The sequence below is a fragment of the Dreissena polymorpha genome, chromosome 2, assembly GCF_020536995.1.
Source record: "Dreissena polymorpha isolate Duluth1 chromosome 2, UMN_Dpol_1.0, whole genome shotgun sequence".
NCBI lineage: Eukaryota > Metazoa > Mollusca > Bivalvia > Myida > Dreissenidae > Dreissena > Dreissena polymorpha.
In genome coordinates, this window is record NC_068356.1 from 8,492,307 (window position 1) to 8,513,894 (window position 21,588).

Genomic DNA, 21,588 nt, shown 5'->3' on the forward strand with positions numbered 1-21,588 from the left:
CTGTCAATCATAGTATTTTAATCATGAAACTTGAGGCTATTGGTCTCCATAGTGACGCAGTCAGGTGGTTTACCTCCTATCTCTCCGATCGCCATCAGGTTGTTGACGTATCAGGTACTATGTCCTCCGAGGCCTCCATCTCGTGTGGTGTTCCTCAGGGCTCCATTTTAGGTCCCCTTTTATTTTTAATTTATGTGAATGATATGGCCGCTGTGGTAAGAAATAAAATTTTACTTTATGCTGATGATACTGGCATCCTGGTAGCTGGTAAACACATTTCAGAAATTGAATCCATTCTTTCTAGCGATCTCGAACTTATAAGTGAGTGGTTAGTGGACAATAAACTTTCCCTACATCTTGGTAAAACAGAATCTATATTGTTTGGCTCAAAGCCCAAACTAAGGTCATATTCTCAGTTAAATGTCTCTTGCAATGATGTGTCAATTACTCCATCAAGTTCTGTTAAGTACCTAGGTGCTGTATTGGACCAGTTCCTGTCTGGTAAAACCATTGCTAGATCAATTATTACAAAGGTAAACTCAAGGTTAAAGTTCCTATACAGAAATAGTAAGTTCTTTACATTGCACACCAGAAAACTCCATGTCATGTCTCTTATACAGTGCCACTTTGACTATGCCTGCTCTTTTTGCTACCCTGGTCTTATTCAGTCACTTAAAAATAGGCTTCAAACTACACAAAACAAGATGATTAGGTTTGTTCTGAATATGGATAACAGATCACATGTTGGTCAAGAACAGTTTTCACATTTAGGTTGGCTGCCTGTTTCAAAAAGAGTAGAACAGATCTTACTTTGTCATGTACATAAGATTAAAAATGGCCTTGCACCAGAGTATATGGGTGAGAATTTTAAGCCAGTGTCTGGCGTACATAATCGTTGTACTAGGTCTAATATGGTAGCTCAGCCAGAATCTGATCATTTTGCTGAAAATTTTACATTTGAAGATTCTGGTCGTTTTTCCAAACCAAGAGTAGGAAGTTTTGGTTCTAAAACATTTACATATAATGGTATCTGTTTATGGAACAATCTTCCTCAAAACATCAGGGATGTACCTAAACCTAACACTTTCAAGGGTGCCATCAAGAAACAGTTTTTAGAGTCTTTATAGCTTTTTATAGTATAATTTTTATTATGAATTTTATGTTCTGTTAAAATACTGTGATACATTTTTAAGTCTTATGATCAATAAGATGCAAGGATCTCATAATTATTCTTTAACTTATAGTATGCTACAAAGTGTGTTTATTAACTACCTATGCAGTGTGTAACTTTCTTATGCAACTTCTGTGATAATAATGAACATGTGATTATATTTATTCATTCTAAATCAGTAATATACTTTATTAAACAGTACATATTTGATACATATACATTATTAAAATCTAATACATGACTGTTTCATGGTTACTGCCACCAATAACAAGGACCACAATGGAAATAAGTGAAAATCATTTTTCTCTTTTTTGTGTTATCCTTGGTATTGTGTGTGCATTCCATGGTTTGCTATGTATATTGCTGTGATAATATATTTTATATTGTCTGCATTATGTAGTAGCTATGTAATGTTCATATGTTTACCAAATAAAATCAATCAATCAACTGTGTACAAATGTAAGTTTTCTGATTTTTGTATAGTTGTACGTAGTATCAAGTATGAATTTCAATATACAGAAGGGGGCCAGAGGGAAGGGGGGCCTCTGTAACATGTGCAGCCTTGGGACCCAAAACACCTTAATCCGGCCCAGCGTACAACATAATAGATGCTGCATGCACAAAAATAATGGCTTTTTGCCGACATAATAGATAATTTTGCATTTTCCAAAAGAGATTGAGCCAATGCTAGGGAGATACAGTAATGATTGGAGGTGGCGCCAATGCATGATGTATCATTTAACAGTCGTATCGCAATGACATTATCACATGACGTACGTTTGATATATAATATTGTTTGTTATATTTTTTAACGTACATACAAAGGTCCAAATCTTTACAGAACATAAACACATTCTATAATAAATAAGATGCAGTTTTTAAATATCAAAGTTATCAACTCAATTAAGAAGTCACCGACATGAATAAAACAGTGTACGATATTTACCGAAAATTTGTAATACTCAATAAAACCAATAACTAAATTCCCAACATTATCGAAATAGTTCATCGACAGCATTTTTTGTTTACAGTATGATAATTCACGAAATAAATATTAGATAATACTTCTTGAAACGATGGTGTGTGTCCCTTAATGCAAATTCTTAATTTACTACAAGGTCAAGGTCAACGCATCTTTATTAGGCTCATATATGTTGTTTTTCCATCTATCAACTCAACAAAATGAAGATAGCTCGGTCGTTTTCCGGTATTTTTTTGGCATAGAACATGTTCAGTGTTGTTATCTAACAAAGCGAACGTTTAAATCCAGAAAGACATTATTAGAATAATACTTTTTTCTAATTAAAAACGCACGCGACTCAAACGTGGTAAAGTAGTCAACTTACAAAAAATGTAAGTCCAGTAAACATAATAGAAACCATTACATAAAATATGTCACTTAAAAATAGCTTTAAATGTGCATTGGCACCACCTCCTATTTTTAGCGCCACCTACTAGGTATTGGCTCCGAACTATGCAAATTTATCCATTAGATCGGATAGAAGCCGATGTTTTTGTGCATGCATTAACGTGTGCATGTTCAAAGCAATAGTTTTATGTAATGAGGGATTTAATTGGCTGGGAATATGCTCGTCAAACAGGCAAATACATACGAGTTCTACCATGCCACAACTTATAAAGGTCCTCACGTTTCCAAATGGGTTGTGATTGTATGTTTCTGTACATTTCTGGATTAATTTATCTTCGCTGAATCGCACTTCATTGGCCGATTTTTGAAAAATAATGCAAAATATGACGGAAAAAAAACTTATAGAACCAAATCACCTTGTTAAATTATCCGTTAAATTTCAAAACATCCGGGCCTGAGCGCCACCTCGGAAGTAGCATTGGCTTATTTATTAATGCATCTAAAAAGAGGTGGCGCCCGTGATTAACGGCCGTGTTTAAACTCCAATTACAATAAAATGTCATAAGTTAGTCAAGCCTACTTATTTCAATTGTCATAAACACTACTTTCAAATGTCGTAAAAAAAGCAATTAAATTAAAACTTCATCACAATAAAGGGCAGATGTGCAAGACACTTGACAGCCCCATTTACCAACACATTTCTCTGTATATGTCCTTCAACATATACAGGGTGCAGAATCAACGGGGGTTTCAGAGGTTTACACACGGGCTGGACAGAATGTAATCACACCGTTAAGAACATTATTTTTGTAAATATCTTAAGTTATCGAAATACATTTGCAAACATCTATGGTGCTTAAAAGACATTTTTTTCTTGCAGTTTGTGCCGATATCTTAAGGTATAATAATTAATCCTTGAATGCGTCTGAAATCGGTGACAAAATTTCACGTTGCGTGAAATAATACCGTGCTAAATGAATGCAGTAAAATGGAACTTTTGAACACTAAATGGAAATGAAGGTGTGAAAATGACATTTTACTGACCTTATTTATTGTATGTACTAATACCAGTTTGTGTTCAATATTATTAATGCAAAGGAATAAATTGTTTTATATTCTTTATGGTGTTATTAGTCCCTACCGGTGAAACCGGAGGGGACTTTTGGTTTGCGCTCTGTGTGTCTGTGAGTTCAATGCGGGGAATCACGTGGTCAGAATTGAGAAAACATGGCCGCCGATGCCTCGATAAGATGGAAAATTTGAGTGTTTAAACAGGTACATCTTCCTTAGTACTTACTGTACTTGTTTTTAATCGGATGACGCCTTCAATAGGGCCAGCCGGACGCGGTTTCATCGAGTATCAACCGTTTCCCTCTGGTTGGTCTGAGTGTGAAGATTACTCATGGAATATTTTGCGATTTCCTGAACCGTCAATTGCTGTTGTACACGGACTAACAATAATATAACTGTTTTCACACTAATTAGCACTGTTTAAGTACCAGTTGTTCATGCGGACGCATTGAAACTGGCTAAAATGGATACATCGATTGCTAATGGCGTTATTTTCAAGGTTAAGTTGAGTTTCGATTGGTTTTGACGATTGCTGTTGAGCACGCACATGGCTGTTATACATGGACAACTTCTAAAACAACTGTTGTTGAGCACGCACATGTCAGGGAATACCGTTTTCTCCGCCGAATAAGTCTAAAACAACGTCGCATTGGCATGTTCTGGTACATGTGGCTATACATATCGTATGTGTCCAGCAAAACACACATTTTGGTTGAAAATTGCCATGTTTCTTTTAATGGAAATATTATAATAACAAGTTTTTTTCATAAACTGCAAAAACAAAACGAAACACACGAAACAACATTCATATATGCTAAGCATATAATCAACGCATATAATTATGAAATAGATTTTCCTGGATTCTCTAAGTACTAACACTTTTTCAATAAAATAGTTCAGTATTAAAACTATCAACATATTTATAACTGTTTTCACAGAGTCAGAAGCTCAGGAAAAGTACAATACTGCTCACATAGGCACCAAACAGTATTGAAAGGGCCTTCGGGGTTCGGAAGCGAACCTTTCATGTCCTTCATGGTGAGGTATGTAAGGAAACTATTTATATTATTAACGATGAAATTTATTGAAGATTATAAAATAAAATGTATTTAATCAACAAAGAGTGTTAATCAAAATTGACATCATCATATATTTCTAGGCAAATTAAGTCTAAGAGTTGGAAAAAAAGTTATAAATAACTTAATTTATTTTTGCATGCCATAGACACACTTCAGTTCTTAAATTCAACTTACTAATAGACGGAAAAATATGCTGAATATTCTAAATATGAATAAATGTAACTGAATTTGACATATTGAACAAGTCAATGTAACAGCCTGTAAAGTACTGATACATTCCTGAATGCCAGCTAAAACAATTAAAACATTTTTAGATATGTTTTTGTGTATCTGTTAGAGCTCATAAGAAATACATAAGATATTAGTAAATTGTTACACTCGGGGGGAAAAAGTAGTTGTTACTATTTACTCTGCATCAAGCATTGGGGACAAATTTGACAACATTTATAACAATGACTTTTGATGTAACATTATTTTTCAATGTTATTCCTCCAATTTCTGTTTATTACAGATTAGAATGAAGCCTGCCAAGGTCAGCCGCATCATCATTCCCTGTGCTGTTCTTCATAATCTGCGGTTGATGTGGGGGAACCAGCAGTTGATCCGGAACCTTAAGAAGAGGTTGCCAAGGGAGATATGTTTCAGGCTGTATCGGATGGGAGAAGAGTTAGAGATACCAATGTCGCATATAACTTTACTTAGGAAATTAACAGATTAAATAAAAAATTTCCCATTATATTTGCGCTTGTACATATCTCGGAGTCATACACTGATAGTTTGGTTCCTTGTTTGTTTATGTGGGTTTAACAGCATTGGAACAGTCATTCAAAAAGTGAACAAAATATATTATTTCAATGCCTATATAATAATTTTGAAACAATGTTTACGTAATAACCTCATTTGTACTCACTCATTTTTGGATTTTTTTTATGAGAATATCAGTCTGTACTGTGATTCTTTCGTAGAACTTTTCGTGTTTGTCTGCCAAGCTGTTCTGTTTGGCATAATACACCATCTGCATCTCGCTCAGTGACCTGTATATATATGTTTTAATATTTTAGTTTTTCTTGGTTTACTCTATTAACTACTTACAAACATGATAAGCATTGTTCTGAATGATTTTGATTATTGATAGCCATCAGCTAATTTATTATGGTTATTGTTAAACAATGATCTGATTCTATTGGTCCAGTAGGTCAGTTTCATTGTTAGCAAATAATTTCAATTTAAAGAATATGACATTGTCATTATAAAGTTTAAAGTTGAATTTTTAGCTTATATAAATGAAACAAGGTCCACGAATACAGTAGTTATATACATAGATATATATATATATATATACTTAGTCTGAGGTTTTTTCTTGTTACTGTTGCAACTTGGGTGTTCATCTGTATCTGCTGACGCACATCTTGCCTGACCTCTGATTAACATACATTATAGAACACTGTTATAGATCTATTATGTTAAGATCATATTGTTTGTTTCATTGAGTCAATCGAAACTCGACTTTACCTTGATATAACGCCATTAGCAATCGATGTATCCATTTTTTTGCCAGTTTCAATGCGTCTGCATGAACAACTGGTACTAAAACAGTGCTAATTAGTGTGAAAACAGTTGTATTATTGTTAGTCCGTGTACAACAGCAATTGACGGTTCAGGAAATCGCAAAATATTCCATGAGTAATCTCCACACTCAGACCAACCAGAGGGAAACGGTTGATACTCTATGAAACCGCGTCCGGCTGGCCCTATGATAAGCGTCATCCCATGAAAAACAAGTAAGTAATAAGGAAAATGTACCTGTTTATTCCCCGCATTGGAGTCTGTCACACTTTTCTGGATCATGCGATAACTTTAAAAGTTCTTCATATTTTTTCATGAAACTTGAAACATGGACAGATAACAATATGGAGATTATGCATGTCATTTCATTTTGTTCCTTCGTAAAGAATTCTGGTTGCTATGGCAACAAATAGACTAGAAATATTGCTGAAAATGGAGTAGTTTCACCGGTAGGGGACTTTTATTGCTTGGCAATAGTCCTGTTTATATTGCTTCGGTGAAACATATCTCATCTGTCAGTCTCAAGGCAAATTACAGTAACACTGAAAGAAACATTAATGTTTGTTTTGCCGTTATTTTTATGTGCATATCTTAACTGTGCTCAGAACAAAACGTTTCTTCAAATACCTTTGGCAAAAATATTAGTACGATGAGACTGAATGCCGATTTAAAATAACATAGCCATTGAACAAAGCCAATAGGGCACAGTTCTTAGTGTCCAGCATGGATAGTAACTCAGGTTTTATGCTGTTTGCTGCTCATCATTATCTTAGGGTTGGAAATGAACCCCTGGCTTCAAACTTAAATTGAATATATTAAAATAGGACTTGAATTAAATTTGATTAAATTTGATTTTCTTAAGGACTTCAAATGCGTCAAAATGCTTTTATAAGGGGTAAAGGGTTAAAGGGATCTTTTCACGCTTTGGTAAATTGACAAAATTGAAAAAAGTTGTTTCAGATTCGCAAATTTTCGTTTTAGTTATGATATTTGTGAGGAAACAGTAATACTGAACATTTACCATGGTCTAATATAGCCATTATATGCATCTTTTGACGATTTTAAAACCTAACAAGGGACAAAATTGTCACAAAACCAGGTTTTCATTGTGAAAAAAAAATCTGATAAAGGGAGAAAACTCAAACTGAACTTTTGAAAAAAAAAATTAACCCCCTTTGTAAGTTTTTTTTTTTTAAATCTATTTTTAGTCGTGGCGACCTTGACATTGGAGATATTGACGTGATTCTTTCGTGGGACACACCGTCCCATGATGGTGAACAAATGTGCCAAATGATTTTAAAATCTCACAATGAATGACATAGTTATGGCCAGGACAAGCTCATTTATGGCCATTTTTGACCTTTGAACTCAAAGTGTGACCTTGACCTTGGAGATATCGACGTAATTATTTCGCGCGACACACCGTCCAATGATGGTGAACAAATGTGCCAAATGATTTTAAAATCTGACGATGAACGACATAGTTATGGCTCGGACAAGCTCATTTATGGCCATTTTTGACCTTTGAACTCAAAGTGTGACCTTGACCTTGGAGATATCGACGTAATTATTTCGCGCGACACACCGTCCAATGATGGTGAACAAATGTGCCAAATGATTTTAAAATCTGACAATGAACGACATAGTTATGGCCCGGACAAGCTTATTCCGCCAGCCCGCCAGCCAGCCAGCCAGCCCGCCAGCCAGCCAGCCCGCCCGCATTCGCCAATCTAATAACCAGTTTTTTCCTTCGGAAAACCTGGTTAAAAATTATAAAGCGTTGCAACGCAAAACGATTGAATAATTTGGAGAGTTCTGTTTTTGTCGTTAAATTTTGTGAAACTACGAAGATTGCTTATATAAGGTATAAAATACATCATTTACGTGTAATCGGCGGAATAGCTCAGTAGGCTAAAGCGTTTTTACTTCAGGACTTTGGCAGGACTCCAGGGGTCACTGGTTCGAAACCTGGTCCGATCAATGTTCTTTTCCTTTTTTTAATTTTATTCTTGATTTTTTACTGGAGCTTTTACGATCCAATGTTTACATTTATCGATATAAAGCATTTAATGAATAAGTTAAAAAATGCCAAAATCTGTGAAAAGGCCCCTTTAAGGAAGGGTCTTATGTAGAATCCATGTCCCTTGGAAAAAGGTCAAGGTAAGATCATATTCTAAATAAAATTTCTTTAACATCCTATGTGTGATCATGACCATATGTGGTATATTAGAGTTGAATGATATATAATGGATAGACTGCATGGGCTGTCTAAATTTGACCTTAAAGTGTGAGTTAAACCTTTGAACTAAGGAAATGGTTCTTACATGTGACACTCGCCAGCCAAATGGTGAACTTATGTCGCTTTAAAATTGCATGATGAAGATATGACAGACAAAAACACACACAATCATTTATGATACAGTCACATCTGAATACATGCATATATTTAATCAGTTTAAAATGGTTTTCATGATGAAATATCACAACACTGGGATTTTAATAAATCTTGAAATTACAATGGCAAATACCAATCTGTCATATAGCCAATTGCTGGTAAATTTTAAAGAGTACAAATTAACATTTTATAGATCAAAATAGTAATGCACCCGATATGTTCTTCTACATGTATGTAAAATAAGTTTCAAATCTCAATTGTGTTTTTAAATGTTTAGAATATGAAAGTGATATTATTGTTGATTTTAGAGCTTTTGAGATTAACACATGGAAATCCGAAGGATGCAATTTTTACTATACTAGAATTATAAGCAGACTCACGGCACTTTTTTTTATTCAGATCACAGGTTTTGCATCTCTAAATTATATACAACCAAAAATTATTGCTCATACCTTTTGACATCACAGCAAATGGTATCTGCTTAACGATCAGGAGATCACGAGTCCGATCTCAAATGTGGGAGCTTTCTTTAGATCTCCCCCCGCAGACACGGTTTTGGTTCTATTCCCACAAAACACACCCGAGAGCGTTTCAAATATGCCTTAGGCCTTCTATGCAATGGAGCTAAAATAAATAGGTTTAAACTAAACTAATAATAATTTATTGAAACTTTAAGCAACACATACATTTGCAGTTTGGCAGACACCATACAATCTACTAAAGTTTTGGAACATAATAAACCAATATAAATCGATTACTAAAGAACCATTACCAGTAATAACTAAATTATAGAAATGTATCATTAATACATGCTTCGAAAACATTGATTACTATTATCATAAATATTGAGAAAGCATTAAGGGCTTAATAAAATTAAATATTTATTAAACAGTTATACAAACGGAACAGTGCGTTAATCCAATTGGTTTATTATAGATAATGACTTTAATATTAAGCCAAGCAGATGCACCTCTTGAAATTGTGCTTCTAGGGTTCTTAGATTTTTGAGAAAACTCCGCTATGCAAAAAGAAATGAAAACGCAAAAATGGACAATGTCAATTTTTTTGTTAAGTGATCAAAAAGTAAGTTTATAACCCTGTTTACCGAATAGTAATTACAGTAGGTTATATAAATGGAAAAATATTGGACTTGAAGATCTGAAATGATAGTGGTAAACTAAGCAATGAACCAATAATATCAAACTTAAATGTCCCTGCCCTGTTCAAAACAGGGTGCAGGATCACACGACTTTTTGGGGTTCCCAATTAAACCTTAATGGATGTAATAAAACACACTGGTAAGCGGTGCTTTTTTTCCAAAGTGCTTTTTTCCAAATAACTTTTTAAAACAATTTTTCTTAAGAATTTTTATTAGTGCATAAAAGACAGATTTTTAAGCTGCTTATTTAATATGCCTGTTTGTTTTCCTTTTAAAGAACTCCTGGTGTACTGCACAGTTAACTTATGCTTCATGCAACGTGACACTTTGTCACCAATTTTAGACGTATTCAAGGATTTATTCTCATACCTTAAGATGTCAACACACACTGCAAACAAACTGTCTTTTTAATATGCACTAAAGACTTTTGCAAATGTTTTTCAATAACTTGAGATATTTGAAAAAAATAAAGTTCTTAACGGTGTGTTTACTTTCTGTCCAGCTGGTGTGTAAACCCCTGAAAACCCTGTTGATTCTGCACCCTGATAAGGTTTACAATAACTTATACATTAGCTTTATGAAAAAATTTATACAGAAAAAACCTTCTTAATAAAATTCAATACTTTGTATAAATATATATTATGAGGATCTATTAACTATTTCAATTCAACACATCATGATAAAAATCATCATACAAATCTGATAATATAATTAGTAACAAGTAAATAAATATCTAAAAAAACATAATGCAATCCACATGTTTAGAACAGTATACTAATTGAAAAAAAACAACATTATCCAAAGTCTTTTTCTGCATCTTTATCCTTAATGCTCACAAAACCATTCCCCCGTACATAAAAGCGCAATGGCTTTTCAACCCAGTCCCCAGCATAGTCAATATTGATCCGCTTACAACAGACTATATCTTTATCGTCAATATCTTCGCCCTTCTCCAACCAAACTGAATCAGACTCTTGCAATTTAACTTTATTCACCGCATCCTTTGTTATTCCCAAGGCCTGGCATAGTTTTGAAGGGCCATTACATAGTCCCTGGCCCCCTTTCTTCATTAAAGATGCTCCTTCCTTGCCCTTTGTGCGCAGCTTGTCCATGTTCTCCAGGTTTTCAAGGGGCTGCAATGCTCTGATCAGAACTGCTGCTCCATTCTCTGGAAAAAAAGAGTTGAAACCTGGCTTCTTTTCATTGGATAACTTAAATTCAGATGCTTGTGACTGGATAATTTCAAATCAGGCTTGCTTTTCATTGCACTGTGAAATTACAATATGATATTTATTTGAAGTAAAAAACACACATACTTAAGTATGCTTTTAATTGGTCAATGTAAACTATAACTTGCTTCTGATTGAACATTTTAACCTTTAAGTTTTACTTTCAAACTTTTTCATTGGATAAAACAACAGATGTGTTTGTCAGAAACACAATGCCCCCTATTGCGCTGCTTTGAACCCATAAATTTGACCTTTGACATTGAACGATGACCTTTACCTTGACCTTTAGCCACTCAAAATGTGCAGCTCTATGAGATACACATGCATGCCAAATATCAAGATGCTATCTTCAATATTTAAAAAGTTATGACCAAACTTTAACGAAGGTTAAAGTTTTAGGAACGAAAAATACAATGATCTTTGACCTCAAAGGATGACCTTGACCTTGACTTTTCACCACTCAAAATGTGCAGCTCCATGAGATACACATGCATGCCAAATATGAAGTTGCTATCTTCAATATTGCAAAAGTAATAAAATTTTAACCAAGGTGAAAGTTTTGTGACACACACATACAATGACTGTCAGACTGACACAATGACAGATAGACAGACTGGCTAAAAACAATATACCCCTGATCTTTCGATCAGGGGGCATTAAAATCAGACTTGCTTTGTAACTTGCCAACTGTTCAATCACTATTAAACTGATAAAACGTTTTAATATAAAAGACAAACTTTATATTCTGGAACAATATTTCTAGAAGTCTATAAAACAGTAAATAAGTGAAAGAAACATTTAAGCAAACTGTTTTTACCTTCCGCTGATATGTTCATACAGCAGTACATTCCATAGATATTGTACACATAGGCAGTACCTGGGCACAAAAACATGGCCTCGTTCCGGGCTGTTCGCTTCCCATTGTATGAATGGGCTGCTTTGTCCTCTGGGCCAAGATACGCTTCTGTTTCAACTATTTTTCCCGCTACACGAGTCTTGTCAACAATACTGATTAAAGTCTGTCCTAGCAGAGCTTTCGCTAATTCTTTGCAAGATCTGTTGAAAAACATGGAATCAAGTCTGGACCCGGGAGCATGTATAACTGCACCCTGAGAACCAGAATCACAAGATACTTGCTCATCCTTAATGGATTTTCTAATGTCAGGACTAATTGAATCATCTTCAGACAATGTCTTCTTGATTTTGCTGGATGAAGCTACAACATCCGTGTCACTTTTACGCTTTATATTTCTTGCTCCTTTGCCTCGTGGCATTGTAGAATGATAGTTCAGTTCTGAAAATGGAATTACATGTACTATGAGAAACAAATTAGTGGCTTAAATACACCTTTTTATGATGGAATTCTTGCAAAAATGAAACAACTTTCCTAACTATTTATACACTATCCTCACACATTTAACAACAATGTATTGTAAAATGCTAATTAAAATCCAGGGCACTACCCTGTTGGTTACATTACATGTGTATAAAAACATTAAGTAAGATAGGACAAACATAATTTGTCTAATGTCTACTCTGCTATGTAAAGTACAATCCTGCTCAGTGCCACCAAGCAAATAGAGCACAGATTCAAAAGAGCACATCATTCTAAAGCATGTGATTACATTTGTACAACTTGTTGACGCTCTCAACTATTAAGCTACTTTTTATATTGGTAATATTTGGAGCAGAATTTGGTCAATATAAAAAGTATCTCTAAATTCTTTGCGCGTCTTATAAATAAGACTAGTGATGACATGTAGCTGGCAGATCTTAACACGAATGACTTTTAACTAGTTAGCTGACCCCAAAGTTTACGATGACAACTAGCTGACCCCAAAGCCTAAGATGAAAGGTAGTTGACTGATCTGAAAGCTTCTGGTGACAATTATCTGGCTGATTTCAAAGCTAACAAGATAAGTATTGATGCAAAGCATCAAAGGGCGTCGGGAATTTCAGTGTCAAAGGCACTCAATGAAGTTACACGGAACGATTTTTTTTTCTACTGTAAATATTTATATATTGGCCGATAATTTTAAACAAAATTTATACTGTTAAAAGATACTGGTATAACCAGATTGTAGGACAAACGGCACCCGGACAATCGGCACCCAGTGTTTTTTTGCATACGCGGACACTCGGCACCCTGTAAATTTGTCGACCAGGACTATCGGCACCCGATTTAATTGTTTACCCGGACAAACGGCACCCGATTAAATGCTTTTTAATGTTCATGGTCATAGCTATATATATGGGCAGAATCGTAAGAAAACGTGTTTTTATTGAGGATATCACTGAAAATCGATCCGGTTGAAAACCAACGATATGGCGATTTTTATTTTGGGGTCGAGTACGGTAAAGTACAAACACGACCTTATATATATGCATGACTTAACACGTTAATTCAAACCTAAACAAACACAATTGCGGCTACAGACGAATTTAGCGGAGAGAAGGTAAGAGTAAATGCAAATACATCTTTTACATACGGAAACTGATCTGCATGGCTATGTTTTTGCTAAATGTATGTTTTTATCTTCCATATGCTAATTATCTACCATTATCTATGATTTTGTGTTATAACCCCCAAATAACCATTATCTATGATGCTGTGTTATTACCCCCAAATAACCATTATCTATGATTTTGTGTTGTAACCCCCAAATATGTCATAGTTCATTTTATTTACATTGGTTTCCTTTTTTACTGGCATCCGTGTGCAGTTTTCATTAATGGAACAGAACAGTGTAGGTTTTTTAAAAAATCTGCTTCATCTTGTAAGAGTAATTTCATATTTTTCTCAACTTAAAGGGGAGATGATTCTGAACTTATTCTAACGTTGCTCATTTACGATAGGGGTTGAGTACTCATTGATATGAAAACACTGTAAAATTTTAATGTGTTTACGAACCCCCCCCCCCCCTCACACATTTATTTCATGGGCATAATAAAAACAAACAAGAGGGCCAAGATAGCCCTAGTTCGCTCACCTGAGTCAGGTTGATTCAATCTTTACCAAATGTCAAACTTGACCTAGATATTGTCCAGACAATCATCCTGGTCAAGTTCCATCATTGTTTCATATGCGGGTCATGATCAATATACCTATGAAGTTTCATGATCCTAGGCGTAAGCATTCTTGAGTTATCATCCAGAAACCATTTTTCTAAATTGAGTCACCGTGACCTTGACAGCCATTGTGTGAATACGTTATTTGGCATTGTGACCTTGACTTTTGACCAAGTGACCTGATAATCAATAGGGGTCATCTGCGAGTCATGATCAATATACCTATGAAGTTTCATGAACCTAGGCATAAGCGTTCTTGAGTTATCATCCAGAAACCATTTTACTTTTTCAGGTCACCGTGACCTTGACTTTTGACCTAGTGACCTGAAAATCAATAGGGGTCATCTGCGAGTCATGATCATTGTACCTATAAAGTTTCATGATCCTAGGCATTAGCGTTCTTGAGTTATCATCCAGAAACCATTTTACTATATCAGGTCACCCCGACCTTGACCTTTGACCTAGTGACCTGAAAATCAATAGGGGACATCTTCGAGTCATGATCAATGTACCTATGAAGTTTCATGATCCTATGCATAAGCATTCTTGAGTTATCACCTGGAAACCATTTAACTATTTCGGGTCACCGTGCCCTTGACCTTTGACCTTGTGACATGAAAATCAATAGAGGTCATCTACGAGTCATGATCAATGTACCTATGAAGTTTCATGATCGTAGCCATAAGCGTTCTTGAGTTATCATCCAGAAAGCATTTTACTATTTTGGGTCATCGTGACCTTGACCTTTGACCTAGTGACCTGAAATTCAATAGGGGTCATCTACGAGTTATGATCAATGTACCTATGAAGTTTCATGATCCTAGGCTTAAGCGTTCTTGAGTTATCATCCGGAAACCATTTTACTATTTTGGGTCATCGTGACCTTGACCTTTGACCTAGTGACCTGAAAATCAATAGGGTCATCTGCGAGTCATGATCAATGTAGCTATGAACTTTCATGATCCTAGGCATTAGTGTTCTTCAGTGTTCATCCGGAAACCATTTTACTGCTTGGGGTCACTGTGACCTTGACCTTTGACCTAGTGACCTAAAAATCAATAGGAGTCATCTGCGAGTCATAATCAATGTACCTATGAAGTTTCATGATCGTTGGCATAACCCCTCTTGAGTTATCATCTGGAAACCATCCGGTGGACGGACAGAATGACATGAGCAAAACAATATAGCCCCTCTTCTTCAAAAAGGGGGGGGGGCATAATGAGAAAAATGCCACCCTCCCAGAAGCCATGTTTTCAACTGACCGGAACCATTTTTGAACTCAACTCTCGTATCAAGGAAACAAATGTTCTGAGCAAATTTCATGAAAATTGGGCAAAAAATGTGACTTCTGCTGTGTTCACATGTTTTCACTATATACATATAGAGAAAAATGCCCCGCCCACTGGCAGCCATGTTTTTTCACCAATCCCAACCATTTTCAAACTCGTCCGAAATATCAATAAAACCAATGTTTTGACCAACTTTCATGATGTTATGGCAAAAATTGTGACTTCTAGAGTGTTTACAAGGTTTCTCTATAGCCAAATAGGGAAAACTGCCACTATATACATATAGAGAAAAATGCCCCGCCCACTGGCGGCCATGTTTTTTCACCGATCCTGACCATTTTCGAACTCGTCCGTGACATCAATTAAACCAATGTTTTGACCAACTTTCATGATGATTGGGCAAAAATTGTGACTTCTAGAGTGTTTACAAGGTTTCTCTATAGCCAAATAAGGAAAACTGCCCCGCCCACTGGCGGCCATGTTTTTCAGCGGATCAGAACCACTTTTAAACTCAACCAAGATATCATTAAGACAAACTTTTTGACAAAGTTACATGAAGATTGGGCATGAAATGTGACTTCTACAGTGTTTACAAGGTTTTTCGTTTTTTTGACCTAGTGACCTAGTTTTTGACCCGGCACAACCCAGTTTCAAACTCGGCCGAGATTTCATTGGGATAAAGCTTCTGACCAAGTTTCATGAAGATGGGACAAGAAATGTGGCCTCTAGAGTGTTTATGAGCAAATGTTAACGGACGGACGGACATACGACGGACAAAGAGCAATCAGGTGAGCTAAAAATATATCAAACAGTTCAACCAGCTTTTATTACTGACCACAGATATTAACATCTGGCATACAGCACAGTGAGAGGGTCAGTAAGCTGAGTGGTAAATAGTTACACACTGCAATGATTAATATCTGGGGTCTAACAAATTCTATAGCAGAACAAAAAATAGATTGGGAAATATGACTCAGCAGGTTAAACAATGGAGATAGATACTGCAAAATTGTGTACATGTTGTCTTCATTTCAGCTTTCTCAGAGTTGATAGGCTAACCATAAGTAATAATGACTAAAACAGTTGTTAATTATGAAATTCTGTGTTATAAAAAATTAAATAAAACAGTTAATGGTACATAATACTGACATAATAAAACCAAACTTTACTACACAGTACACAAATATTCTGACCAAATTTCATGAAGATTGGGCAACTGAATTAAATAAAACTAGAGTGTTAACAAGATTTTCCTATAGCCGTATAAGGAAAAATGCCCTGCCCCATTGGAAGCCATGTTTTTCAAGCAAACATAATTATTTTCGAACTCATCCAAGATATCATTGAGACAAATCTTCTGACCAAATTTCATGAAGATTGGACAATAAATGTGGCATTAGAGTGTTAACAAGGTTTTACTAAAGCCATATATAGCCATATAAGGAAAAATTCCCCGCCCCTGGTGGCCATGTTTATAAAGCAACAAAAACCATTTTCGAACTCATCCAAGATATCATTGGGAAAAATCTTCAGACCAAGTTTCATGATGATCGAAAAATAAATGTGACCTCTAGAGTGTTAACAAGGTCATAGATTTCAATATAATTTAAAATAAAACTTTAGAAGAACATGTGTCAAAAAATGCAAAATAAGCCAGATATTTAATTCTGAAATCGAAAATGTCTGTACAGTCGAATTTGCCAGAATGTATATCATGCATGTACGATGTGAATCTCCATTTTTAGTTTAATGGTTGTTTTTAAATTCCTGCAGCGATGTCTATTCATTCGACACACGAACACTAACTCCAATCCTAATAAAAAGACGAATTCTTCGCTTATTGTAGGAAAATATGTACGAAATATCTTCGTCACCATCAGCTCGGGGCGCTAATTTGTCTTTGCTGCATTTTATGAAATTCGTCTTCAATATCTTGCCTATTTTGTGTTATAGTAACATGTATTTATCAATATATTACAATTTAACACATATAAAAATCGTATAGTCTCGCTTTAATTGTTTGACAAAAGAATGCCATTTTGTACAGAATCATCAAACAATAAAAAACATATTCAAAAGTTTGCTATCTTCCAGAATTTAAAACTATCATTTATAATTAATTCCACTTAATTTTCTTGTGTTTAAAACAAATATTTTAAAAAGGGAGACAACTCTGTCAATTCAACATTATTTTTCATTTGCAGTTACTTCCCTTGACATGATAAACTATATAAGTATTCAATAGCTGTTATTACTATATAAATATAAGGAAAATGACCCCCCCCCCCCCCCCCCCCCCCCCAGCGTCCATGCTTTTTTACCGATCCGAACCATTTTCGAAATCAATTGTCATATCCAAAAAACAAATTTCATGAACATTGAATAAAAAATGTGACTTCTAGAGTGTTCCCATGTTTTCACTATATACATATAAAGACAACTGCCCCACCGCCTGGCGGCCATGTTTTTTCACCGATCTGGATCATTTTTAAACTCGTCCAAGAAATCAATAAAACCAATGTTTTGACCAACTTTCATTGATTGGGCAAAAGTTTTGACTTCTAGAGTGTTTACAAGGTTTCTCTATAGCCAAATAAGGAAAACTGCCCCGCCTACTTGTGGCCATGTTTTTCATCACACAGGTACCACTTTTGAACTCAATCAAGATATCATTAAGACAAACATTTTGACAAAGTTACATGAAGATTGAACATAAAATGTGACTTCTACAGTGTTTACAAAGTTTTTCCTTTTTTTGACCTAGTGACCTAGTTTTTGACCCGGCACAACCCAGACGAGATTTTATTGGGGCAAAGCTTTTGACCAAGTTTCATGAAGATGGGACAAGAAATGTGGCCTCTAGAGTGTTTACGAGCAAATGTTTATGGACGCACGGCCGGACATGCGACGGACAAAGACCGGTCAGAAAAGCTCACCTGAGCAATTAGGTGAGCTAAAAATGGTTACAATAAAACAGCATATTTATTTAAACTAAAATGTCTACATCCAAAAAAAAAGTTAACATAGAACACAAATAAAATAATTTTATTCTACTGGGGCTCGAACCTTGGGCCTCTCACATGTGAAGCGAGCGTGTAACCACTTCACTACGGAACCGCTTTAAAAATCACCTTCTAGCTAAGATATTAATAAGTGACTGTAGTGTAACAGTTATCAATAAAGCAATAAACCGTGTAATCGCTGTCGTCTTGTGAAATTGAAAAAATACGCGTTAACCAAACCTCGAACCGCAAAAGTCTGCGCTATTGTTAGAAAAACCACAAAATAAATATATTTTGATAATGTTGTTTTTATACAAAACCAGAAAGTTTCACCGGTTTGCGTATTTGCCCAGTCCCTGTGATCTTTTATTATTGCCCAGTCCCTGTGATCAGTTATTAATTAAAAGAATTAGCTTTGCATTATTGGCAATAAATGTTGCAGTAAATGTAATAGGCACAAATGCAGTACTTATTTACACTTATTTTCGTGTATGTAAAAAACGTATTACATAAAAGTCGCCGCACTTCAGTGCGACGCCAATTATACCAATTTGCTTGCTGACCCCGGGCATAGTCCATATAAACGGACTCCCAGAACCTTTGATAATTTTTGCTATGGCGGCCTTAGCTGAGAGTTGAATTATTGCAACTAATCCCAGGCATAGCTTTTGATTAGCTGAAATAATTCGCGTTCAGAATAAATCTGAAGAGTCTGCCAAAGCAAAAATCATCAAAAGACTCTAAGGCGGCAATTTATATTGACTACGCTTTTGATTAGAAGTATATTCTAACTATCAGTTTAGTTCTAAATATCGAAGCATAAAATCAATATCCTAGTGTAACCAGTTTCCGATAATTTACCAATAAAACTCACCTTAAAAAATTTTCTGTGTTTATTGTCCAGGCTTTTTCCGCCCTATGCCACGGGTCCGAAATTCGGCCCCATTCCCAATGCAAATCTGGTTGTTTTTTTTCCCAATTGAAAAAAAAATTCCCAATTAAAAAAAAAAAAAAAAAAAAAAAAAAAAATTTTTTTTTTTTTTTTTTTTTTTTTTTTTTACCCTTTAAATATATAAGTTGACCTGATCTGGTGTAGAAAATAGAAAGTATTGCATGATTAAATTATCTGTTGCCTTGAATTTGTTTTAAGAACTGTAAAATATGTTAATGATTATTTAAGACTTAACTTTTTATCCTCAAAATCCGGCGCTTCCCGCGATTTTTTTCACCTCAAAAAGGCCAAGCCTTTTCCCCAAATTCAGATTAAAAAACCTGCACTAATCACACATGTTCATAATATTTTGTAAAATTTTAATAATAAGTTATCAAAATAGTCGTTATTTACCAGTTAACGGCTTCTTTGAAATATAAGAAACACTGTTTTAAATAATTTACATGCGATAATTTTTCCCAATTGAGCCAATTTTGCGATTAATTTTTTTCCCAAAATGGGGGTTTTCACGACGCGAAATTCCCAAAATTCCAGTGTGGCGTTTTCCCAAAATGGAGCGGAAAAAGCCTGTTGTCGTCTTTTCTGTCACTGCATCATCAAGATGAATGTTCAAAGAGTAATTTACCTATCGGAAATAGGTGTCTATCGGAAACGGGTAACGTCACGATAACTAAATATTGATTCTAGTTTCTACATAGTTTATACTCACATTCAAATATATTGATTTTATTCGGCTTATACACAATAAGTCACATTCAATTGTCCCCTAATTCGATAACTGTTTATAAGCAATGTTTTTGTTTTGTTTATAATGCAAACACCGCCTTCCTTTGAAGAGTATTATTGAGTTGTCGACCCTAAATGATCTGATGCTGTGCGTATTGCGTAATTATGACACCTATGACCTATTGATACTTAGATTTTAAATCAACGTTAATCTCAGTCCAAATCTTATTTTTACGACATGGAAACGTTATATATTAACATTAATCCTCTCAGGGAAGCCATCAGAAAAATAAAATTAATGATTCAGCAGACAACAATATCGTTTTAAAAAGTTTTAAATAGCGACACGTGTAGCTCGCACAGGCACGTGCAATTAAGCACTGCATTGTCAATGGGTGATTGCATAGCCACGTACAAATAGTGCACTGTAATGTGACTGTGTGTAAGGCGTGATTAAGACGAAGTCATATAAATCCTTTACACGATTTTTTACGTGTGATTAAAATTTTTTATATAGTATCTCAAGAAATCATCAATTAAGACAGCGGATCCATGCATACATGTACCGGTATTACAAGACGTTATAAGAGTTAACTTTTCTTTCATAATGTTAAATGTCAAAGTTACCTGAAATATGCAGTTTACAATGCAATAAGTATTCATCAGATATACATATTTTTCAAAGATCAGTAAGAGCTTTGTACTCCTAGACAGACATTAATTACTGATTTTGTGACTTGTAGATCACCGTTATTAATTATGGTTGTACAGCCTCGAACTTTTGAGGTCACGGTCAAGAGAATAAAAAGTATAAAATTAATCCTTATCTGCGGATAAATTGATGAGATTCGGTTTTACTTCAATTCTCTTTGTTGGTTGGTAATAACGTGCATGAACTATACGCTGTGTTCCCTTTCACTGTGATCAACATTGTTAAAATCTTGACTCTAAAGTGATTTTTCTTGTTGTTGTTTGTTTATGCCGTTTTCAACAATATTCAAGTCAGATCACGGAGGTCAGTTAATGTATAATCCTTATAAATAACATATACTTGTACTTTGATAGCTAGTTCACTACTAAGTACTTAGTTAACATTCGTATGCCACCCTAGTGGGTTAAGATGTAGGGGATAAAGAGTGGCAAAATCATTTGTCTATGGCCAATCACCACATACACTTGGATAATTTTCTAACGCAACACTTTTCAACCTCGAATATCTCAGCTATCAGTTGAGATTTTAAATGTAAATAATAGGCATGTGATAATTTGACACCATTTTGGGCAAGATAACCATAAAATAATTCGTCCGTGACGATCGGGCGCTTTAGCACGCGGGAATGTATCGTTTCATCATTTTGCACGTGGAATTGGTGAAACGCGATATCATTTGAAATTTAATTCAATTTCATCACTTTTGGTTGGTTCTTACTACAGGGAAACATAACAATAATTAAAAAGATGTATGGCTCACATAATTATTCAGTAGCGCAACCGCGCATTTTGGCAAATTG

General features: G+C 35.0%; 2 protein-coding genes across 4 annotated transcripts in view; both read right to left on the bottom strand.

Moving 5' to 3' along the window:
- LOC127865788 (uncharacterized) overlaps positions 1 to 21,588 on the bottom strand; it is a 230,492-nt gene that overhangs the window by 115,215 nt on the left and 93,689 nt on the right. The gene's annotated exons all lie outside the window — the stretch shown is intronic.
- Positions 9,297 to 20,212, bottom strand: LOC127865786 (uncharacterized). Of its 3 annotated transcripts, none has more exons than XM_052405749.1 (3): positions 20,061 to 20,212; positions 11,917 to 12,333; positions 9,297 to 10,978 (listed from the first exon to the last, which is right to left on the bottom strand). In XM_052405749.1, exons 2-3 carry the CDS (start codon positions 12,311 to 12,313, stop codon positions 10,605 to 10,607), a joined length of 771 nt encoding a protein of 256 aa, XP_052261709.1. In that variant the 5' UTR covers positions 12,314 to 12,333; positions 20,061 to 20,212; the 3' UTR covers positions 9,297 to 10,604. The 3 variants fall into 3 exon arrangements, with proteins under 3 accessions (XP_052261709.1, XP_052261707.1, XP_052261708.1); XM_052405747.1 differs by having other exon boundaries at positions 11,857 to 12,333; XM_052405748.1 differs by lacking the exon at positions 20,061 to 20,212 and adding an exon at positions 19,274 to 19,300 and having other exon boundaries at positions 11,857 to 12,333.